Source organism: Phyllobates terribilis, unplaced genomic scaffold, assembly GCF_046119375.1.
Source record: "Phyllobates terribilis strain yellow unplaced genomic scaffold, ASM4611937v1 Scaffold_9__5_contigs__length_417890890, whole genome shotgun sequence".
Classification (NCBI taxonomy): domain Eukaryota; kingdom Metazoa; phylum Chordata; class Amphibia; order Anura; family Dendrobatidae; genus Phyllobates; species Phyllobates terribilis.
The window spans coordinates 385224492-385233534 of NW_027362769.1; the positions used below are offsets into that span (position 1 = coordinate 385224492).

At 54.5% G+C, this 9043-nt stretch overlaps 1 protein-coding gene across 3 annotated transcripts in view; it reads left to right on the top strand.

The window, feature by feature from the left end:
• CFAP70 (cilia and flagella associated protein 70) overlaps positions 1–8843 on the top strand; it is a 71113-nt gene extending 62270 nt beyond the window's left edge. For all 3 annotated transcript variants that reach the window (XM_073648570.1, XM_073648571.1, XM_073648572.1), the window contains exons 19-28: positions 1097–1212; positions 1318–1482; positions 1593–1742; positions 1823–1917; positions 2008–2160; positions 2245–2406; positions 7103–7192; positions 7301–7402; positions 7525–7572; positions 8139–8843. In XM_073648570.1, coding sequence (XP_073504671.1) covers positions 1097–1212; positions 1318–1482; positions 1593–1742; positions 1823–1917; positions 2008–2160; positions 2245–2406; positions 7103–7192; positions 7301–7402; positions 7525–7572; positions 8139–8219 — 1162 coding nt within the window. In that variant the 3' untranslated portion in view covers positions 8220–8843. The remainder of the gene's footprint in view (positions 1–1096; positions 1213–1317; positions 1483–1592; positions 1743–1822; positions 1918–2007; positions 2161–2244; positions 2407–7102; positions 7193–7300; positions 7403–7524; positions 7573–8138) is intronic.
• The last annotated feature ends 200 nt before the right edge of the window (positions 8844–9043 follow it).

Here is a 9043-nt window from a genome sequence, read left to right on the forward strand (position 1 = left end):
GGAGAGGGCACATGTATAGGAAGGGGGCACACATATAGGAAGGGGCACACGTATAGGAGGGGGCACACATATAGGAGGGGGCATACGTATAGGAGGGGGCAGAGATATAGGAAGGGGGCACACGTATAGGAGGGGGCCCACGTATAGGAAAGGGTTCCACGTGTAGGAGGGGGCACACGTGTAGGAGGGGGCAGAGATATAGGAGGGGGCACACGTATAGGAAGGGGGCACATGTATAGGAAGGGGCAGAGATATAGGAGGGGGCACACGTATAGGAAGGGGGCACATGTATAGGAAGGGGCAGAGATATAGGAGGGGGCACACGTATAGGCTGGGGCACACGTATAGGAGGGGGCATACTTATAGGAGGGCGCACACGTATAGGAGGGGGCATACTTATAGGAGGGCGCACACGTATAGGAGGGGGCACACGTATAGGAGGGGGCACACGTATAGGAGGGCGCACACGTATAGGAGGGGGTACATATATAGGAGGGGGCACACTTATAGGAAGGGGCACACGTATAGGAGGAGGCACACGTATAGGAGGGGGCACACGTATAGGAGGGGGTACATATATAGGAGGGGGCACACGTATAGGAAGGGGGCAAACATATAGGAAGGGGCACACGTATAGGAAGGGGCAGAGATATAGGAGTGGGCACACGTATAGGAAAGGGTCCCACGTATAGGAGGGGGCCCACGTGTAGGAGGGGGCACACGTATAGGAGGGGGCAGAGATATAGGAGGGGGCACACATATAGGAAGGGGCAGAGATATAGGAGGGGGCACACGTATAGGAAGGGGGCAAATGTATAGGAGGAGCACATGTATAGGAGGGGGGTACATGTATAGGAGGGGACACACGTATAGTAGGGGGCACACGTATAGGAGGGGGCACACGTATAGGAGGGGGCACTTGTATAGGAAGGGGCACACGTATAGGAAGGGGCACATGTATAGGAGGGTTCACGTATAGGAGGGGGCAAACGTATTGGAGGGGGCTCATGTATAACATGGCGTACACATATGAGAGGGGGCCCGTAGATGTGGCATGAGGTGGCCCCGGTAGTAATGCCGTTCCTTGCCCATGCAGTCTGCTCCTGTGCGGGGTCGTCGCTGTTATTCTGGACAGTAATGAGGCTGCAGAGTTGTTCTTTGAAGATGCGACCTGTGTGGCCCCCGGCAGCGCCCTGGCCTGGACTATACTGGGTAAGTCGGAGCCCCTCACCGTGGCCGTAGCGCCCATCGTGGCTGGCGGGACAACCACATGGTGTGGTATGGCGGCCGCTCACCCGTCCCCTCCGTGTCCTCCAGGCCTGTTCTACGAGATCCAGGGGAACGACATCAGGATGGAGATGGCCTTCTGCGAGGCCGGGAAGCTCCACCAGGCGGCGCTGGCTGCGGACCGAGCTGCAGATCAGTCTGATTCCAGAGTATCAGACGGCAGAAAGACGGCGTGCAGAGGGGCCAGTGCCAACGGTAAGAGAGGGTGGAGGCCTGAAATACTCTGTGCTGCTGGGGACGCCGCTCCCCTAGCCTCGTCATCACCTCCAGATCGGCACCTTGTGATGGCTGGTTCTTGTCTACAGGAGGTACTGAGGTCCTGGATAGGACGGTGCCGCCATCACCGCATCGACGGCCCGGCTCTGGAGAACGTTCCACCAGCAGCCGCTCCTCAGGGAAGAAGACCCCGCGCCCTTCATCCGTGGTCTCCAAGAGCAAAGCTGGAGCTCACAGAGGTGGGAGTGACGTGTAATCCGGGGGTCCGGGACTGCGGTTCTGAACGGGTCTGGAGCGCTCCTTGTGCTTCTCCTTACAGGGGTGAAACAGAGCGGCCCCCACAAGCCCGCGCCCCCGGCCAGCAGCGTCTACATGGAGGCCGCCAAGTTCCTGGCCCGGGTCAATGCCACACAGGTCAGTATAATAAATGTGGGGCATCATTGGGTAAAGTAGAGCCCACATGTATACCGAGTTCTCCCTATACACCTTTCCCCATGTATGTAGTTTGTCCAGCGGGCGCTGGCACATGAGCTCCTGAGCCCGGACGGGGGTCCCGGCTGCCAGTACCACCTGATGTGTGCCCAGCTGCACCTGCTGCGGAAAGAGTTTGATGCGGCCCATGAGAACCTGCGGGAGGCGTCACAGGTAGACCACCAGGTGAGACGGACCCCCATTATCATGGGGCTATAGAGGAAGAATGGATGAGGTGTCCCGTAGAAATCATATTTCCCACCATTACAGAACCCTGACGTGTGGGCTCTCACCGGCCACGTGCAGTACATGAGCGGCCGGAAGGGGGAGGCGCGACAGTGCTACGAGCACGCGCTCAGCCTGGTGGACGACGCCTCCGACCTACACCCGGTCTACCTAAACCTGGGGTCCATCTACCTGCAGGAGGGTGAGGTAAGTGCCGACCACTGCTGTATATACTGCTCGTGTGTAGTCAGGTGTGTACTGCGCCCAACAGAGAAAAGGCAACAAGGAGAAGACGTGGAAGGATGGAGGCGTCACTGATCTGTGAAGGAGGAAGCATGGAAGCAAAACGTTCACAGCATCTGGATTATTCAGTCTGGAGTCTGAGCCTCGGCTGCTATCAGTGAGGTCATTAATGGTCGTCTGAGGAAGGTTCTGCCATAAATCATCAAGCTCCGCTGCTGGCAGCTCCCGTGCAATCACCAACCAATGATGTCCAGATGTGCTCAATGGGAAAAAAAGTCTGGAGACACTGCAACCTTAATTACGGGAGTAGGGCCGGTGTGACGTTCCCATTAGAGTCTCTTCCTGTCATTGCCCACGTGGTCTCATCATTAGGGTCTCTCTCGGTCATTGCCCATGTGGTCTCCTCATTAGGGTCTCTACCTGTCATTGCCCACGTGGTCTCATTAGGGTCTCTTCCTGTCATTGCCCACGTTGTCTCATCATTAGGGTCTCTCTCGGTCATTGCCCATGTGGTCTCCTCTTTAGGATCTCTTCCTGTCATTGCCCACGTAGTCTCCTCATTAGGGTCTCTCGGTCATTGCTCACGTGGTCTCCTGATTAGGGTCTCTCTCACTTATTGCCCACGTGGTCTCCTCATTAGGGTCTCTTCCTGTCATTGCCCATGTGGTCTCCTCATTAGGGTCTCTCTCAGTCATTGCCCATGTGGTCTCCTCATTAGGGTCTTTTTGTCTATGCCCACGTGGTCTCATCATTAGGGTCTCTCTCGGTCATTGCCCACGTGGTCTCATCAGGGTCTCTTCCTGTCATTGCCCACGTGGTCTCCTCATTAGGGTCTCTTCCTGTCATTGCCCATGTTGTCTAATCATTAGGGTCTCTCTCGGTCATTGCCCATGTGGTCTCCTCTTTAGGGTCTCTTCCTGTCATTGCCCACGTGGTCTCCTCATTAGGGTCTCTCGGTCATTGCCCACGTGGTCTCCTGATTAGGGTCTCTCTCGCGCATTGCCCACGTGGTCTCCTCATTAGGGTCTCTTCCTGTCATTGCCCATGTGGTCTCCTCATTAGGGTCTCTTCCTGTCATTGCCCACGTGGTCTCATCATTAGGGTCTCTCTCAGTCAATGCCCACATGGTCTCATTAAGATCTTTTCCTGTCATTGCCCATGTGGTCTTCTCATTAGGGTATCTCTCGGCCATTGCCCGTGTGGTTTCCTCATTAGGGTCTCTTCCTGTCATTGCCCATGTAGTCTCCTGATTAGGGTCTCTGTCGATCATTGCCCATGTGGTCTCCTCATTAAAGTCTCTTCCTGTCATTGCCCACGTGGTCTCCTCATTAGGGTCTCTCTCGGTCATTGCCCATGGGATCTCATTAGGGTCTTTTTGTCTATGCCCACGTGGTCTCCTCATTAGGATCTCTCTCAGTCATTGCCGACGTGGTCTCATTAGGATCTCTTCCTGTCATTGCCCTCGTGGTCTCCTCATTAGGGTCTCTTTTTGTCATTGCCCACGTGGTCTCATCATTAGGGTTCCTTCATATCATTGTCCACGTGGTCTCCTCATTAGGGTCTCTTTTTGTCATTGCCCACGTGGTCTCCTCATTAGGGTCTCTTCCTGTCATTGCCAGCATGGTCTCCTCATTAGGGTCTTTTTGTCTATGCCCACGTGTCTTATCATTAGTGTCTCTCTCGGTCATTGCCCACATGGTCTCCTCATTAGGGTCTTTTCCTGTCATTGCCCACGTGGTCTCCTCATTAGGGTCTCTCTTGGTCATTGCCCACAAGGTCTCCTCATTAGGGTCTCACTTGGTCATTGCCCACGTGGTCTAAATAGGGTCTCACTTCCTGTGATTGCCCACGTGGTCTCATTAGGGTCTCTCTCGGTCATTGCCTATGTGGTCTCCTTATTAGGGTCTCTTCCTGTCATTGCCCACGTGGTCTCCTGATTAGGGTCTCTCTCGGTCATTGCCCATGTTTTTTCCTCATTAGGATCTCTATTTGTCATTGCCCACGTGGTCTCCTCATTAGGGTCTCTTTTTGTCATTGCCCACATGGTCTCATCATTAGGGTTCCTTCATGTCATTGTCCACGTGGTCTCCTCATTAGGGTCTTTTTGTCTATGCCCACGTGGTCTCCTCATTAGGATCTCTCTTGGTCATTGCCCATGTTTTTTCCTCATTAGGATCTCTATTTGTCATTGCCCATGTGGTCTCCTCATTAGGGTCTCTTTTTGCCATTGCCCACATGGTCTCATCATTAGGGTTCCTTCATGTCATTGTCCACGTGGTCTCCTCATTAGGGTCTTTTTGTCTATGCCCACGTGGTCTCCTCATTAGGATCTCTCTTGGTCATTGCCCACGTGGTCTCCTCATTAGGGTCTCTTTTTGTCATTGCCCACGTGGTCTCATCATTATGGTTCCTTCATGTCATTGTCCACGTGGTCTCCTCATTAGGGTCTTTTTGTCTATGCCCACGTGGTCTCCTCATTAGGATCTCTCTTGGTCATTGCCCACGTGGTCTCCTCATTAGGGTCTCTTTTTGTCATTGCCCACGTGGTCTCATCATTATGGTTCCTTCATGTCATTGTCCACGTTGTCTCCTCATTAGGGTCTTTTTGTCTATGCCCACATGGTCTCATCATTGGGGTTCCTTCATGTCATTGTCCACGTGGTCTCCTCATTAGAGTCTTTTTGTCTATGCCCACGTGGTCTCATTAGGATCTCTTTTGGTCATTGCCCACGTGGTCTCCTCATTAGGGTCTCTTCCTGTCATTGCCCACGTGGTCTCCTCATTAGGGTCTTTTTGTCTATGCCCACGTGGTCTCATTAGGATCTCTCTCGGTCATTGCCCACGTGGTCTCATTAGGATCTCTTCCTGTCATTGCCCACGTGGTCTCCTCATTAGGGTCTCTCTGTCATTGTCCACGTGGTCTCTTCATTAGGGTCTTTTCCTGTCATTGTCCACGTGGTCTCCTCATTAGGGTCTTTTCCTGTAATTGTCCACGTGGTCTCCTCATTAGGGTCTTTTATTGTCATTGCCCACGTGGTTTCATCATTAGGGTTCCTTCATGTCATTGTCCACTTGGTCTCCTCATCAGGGTCTCTTCCTGTCATTGCCAACATGGTCTCCTCATTAGGGTCTTTTTGTCTATGCCCACGTGGTCTCATCATTAGTGTCTCTCTTGGTCATTGCCCACGTGGTCTCCTCATTAGGATCTCTCTCGGTCATTGCCCACATGGTCTCCTCATTAGGGTCTCCTGCTTATTGTCCACGTGGTCTCCTCATTAAGGTCTCTTCTTGTCATTGCCCACATGGTCTCCTCATCAGGGTCTCTCTGGTCATTGCCCACATGGTCTCATCAGGGTCTCTCTGGTCATTGCCCACGTGGTCTCCTCATTAGGGTCTCTCGGTCATTGCCCACGTGGTCTCATTAGGGTCTCTCTCGGTCATTGCCCACGTGGTCTCCTCATTAGGGTCTCCTGCTTATTGACCACGTGGTCTCCTCATTAAGGTCTCTTCCTGTCATTGCCCACGTGGTCTCCTCATTAGGGTCTCTCTCGGTCATTGCCCACGTGGTCTCATCATTAGGGTCTCTCCGGTCATTGCCCACGTGGTCTCATTAGGGTCTCTCTCGGTCATTACCCACATGGTCTCCTCATTAGGGTCTCTCTCTGTCATTACCTACGTGGTCTCCTCATTAGGGTCTCTCGGTCATTACCCACGTGGTCTCCTCATTAGGGTCTCTCGGTCATTGCCCACGTGATCTCCTCATTAGGGTCTCTCTCGGTTATTGCCCACGTGGTCTCCTCATTAGGGTCTCTCTCAGTTATTGCCCATGTGGTCTCATCATTAGGGTCTCTCTCGGTCATTGCCCACGTGGTCTCCTCATTAGGATCTCTCTGTTATTTCCCACGTGGTCTCCTCATTAGGGTTCCTTCATGTCATTGCCCACATGGTCTCCTCATTAGGGTCTCTCTCGGTCATTGCCCACGTGATCTCCTCATTAGGGTCTCTCTCGGTCATTGCCCACATGGTCTCACCATTAGGGTCTCTTCCTGTCATTGCCCACATGGTCTCCTCATTAGGGTCTCACTCGGTCATTGTCCACGTGGTCTCCTCATTAGGGTCTCTTCCTGTCATTGCCCACATGGTCTCCTCATTAGGGTCTCTCTCTGTAATTGCCCACGTGGTCTCCTCATAAGGGTCTCTTCCTGTCATTGCCCACATGGTCTCCTCATTAGGGTCTCTCTCTGTAATTGCCCACGTGGTCTCCTCATTAGGGTCTCTTCCTGTCATTGCCCACCTGGTCTCCTCATTAGGGTCTCTCTCTGTAATTGCCCACGTGGTCTCCTCATTAGGGTCTCTTCCTGTCATTGCCCACATGGTCTCCTCATTAGGGTCTCTCTCGGTAATTGCCCACGTGGTCTCCTCATAAGGGTCTCTTCCTGTCATTGCCCACATGGTCACCGCCACATGGGAGGACATTCTTCAGAAAACCATTACTACCCGTCCTGTGATTTCCATCATCCACACATTTTCCTTCTTGTTGAGCAGTGAATATATGTGATGTAATAGTGAGCGCAGCTCTGGAGGATAATGCAGGAGCGACTCTTTGTGGTCTCCTCAGTGATCTGTATAATTTATCATTTTGACGTTTCTTATATTTCAGTTTGAGAAGGCGAAGACCACCTACCTGCTGGCCTGCAGACGCTCGCCCACCTGCCTCACCTGGCTGGGCGTCGGTGTCGCTTGTTACAGGGTGAGGCTTTACCACAGTGTGTGATATAAGGGCGCGGTCAGAGGCCCGGTCAGTGAGGTCCTGGCAGTGGTATGGCGGTATTACTCATCCTCATCATTGCCTTCACAGTTGGAGGAGCTGCAGGAGGCGGAGGATGCTCTCTCCGAGGCCAATGCCCTAAACAACAGCAACGCCGAGGTGTGGGGCTACCTGACCCTCGTCTGCCTGAAGGTGAGAGACGTGAGGTTAAAGGGGGACTCCACCCGGAGAGTGGCAGACCCCCCATACTCAGACAGGGGGGCTGTGACCTGAAGACGGAAACATTTCTCTTACTGATTTGTTGTGTCTTGTAGACGGGACGACAACTGGAAGCCGAGCAGTCGTACAAGTACACGAGGAAGGTGAGTGCCTCGATACAGCGCCACCCTCTATGGAGGAGCCATCATCACTGTTGTCAGTGGTCATAAGCGGCTGTCCTGGGGGGAATGATGCCCCCAAAACTGTAAATGTTAAAAGGGCAGCATGGACTGGTGCGGGGGACAGGCAGTGTGGGGGACGGGCAGAGTGGGCCGGTGTGGGGATGGGCAGCGTGGGCAGATGCGGGGGCGGGCAGCGTGGGCAGATGCGGGGGCGGGCAGCGTGGGCTGGGCAGAGTGGGCAGGTAGGGGACGGGCAGTGTGGACCGGTGCGGGGGACGGGCAGTGTGGACCGGTGCGGGGGACGGGCAGTGTGGACCGGTGTGGGGGACGGGCAGTGTGGACCGGTGTGGGGGATGGGCAGAGTGGGCCGGTGTGGGGATGGGCAGCGTGGGCAGATGCGGGGGCGGGCATTGTGGGCCAGGCAGCGTGGGCAGGTAGGGGACGGGCAGTGTGGACCGGTGCGGGGGACGGGCAGTGTGGACCGGTGCGGGGGACGGGCAGTGTGGACCGTGTACACCGAACTCTGAATCCTTTTCGGTCTCTTACAGTTAAATGTTCAGGACCAGACACTGATGACCGAGATCCAGCAGCTCCAGGAGGAGGTCGGCTTCGGAGACCCGTCCTTCTGATGGCACCAGAGACCCCCGGAGCAGGGAATACTGGGGGCCTGCACCTGCTGATGACACCAGAGACCCCCGGAGCAGGGAATACTGGAGGCCTGCACCTGCTGATAACACCAGAGACCCCCGGAGCAGGGAATACTGGGGGCCTGCACCTGCTGATGACACCAGAGACCCCCGGAGCAGGGAATACTGGGGGCCTGCACCTGCTGATGACACCAGAGACCCCCAGAGCAGGGAATACTGGGGGCCTGCACCTGCTGACACCAGAGACCCCCGGAGCAGGGAATACTGGGGGCCTGCACCTGCTGACACCAGAGACCCCCGGAGCAGGGAATACTGGGGGCCTGCACCTGCTGATGACACCAGAGACCCCCGGAGCAGGGAATACTGGGGGCCTGCACCTGCTGATGACACCAGAGACCCCCGGAGCAGGGAATACTGGAGGCCTGCACCTGCTGATGACACCAGAGACCCCCGGAGCAGGGAATATTGGGGGCCTGCACCTGCTGATGACTCCTGAGCAGGGAATACTGGGATCTGGACCTGTTAAGATCATCAGAGCAGGAAATATTGTGGATGGGGGTGTACTGTTTAAATGAATAAAGCTGATTAGTCATGAAATAAAGCTTTCCTCTGTTTTTCTTTAACATCAGCCTGCAGTGTAAAGCATGGAGGGTTATAGGGCCTTTCATAAGAGCAGCCTCAGAACAGTGATTCTGGGTTTCGTCGTTTTACAGCGAGGTCCCCTCAGCATCTGCCCCTGTGATTCGCTTCTGTAAAGGCCGAGGCACGTGACTATAGGTACCACCCTACAGAGCGGTTGCCTGGCA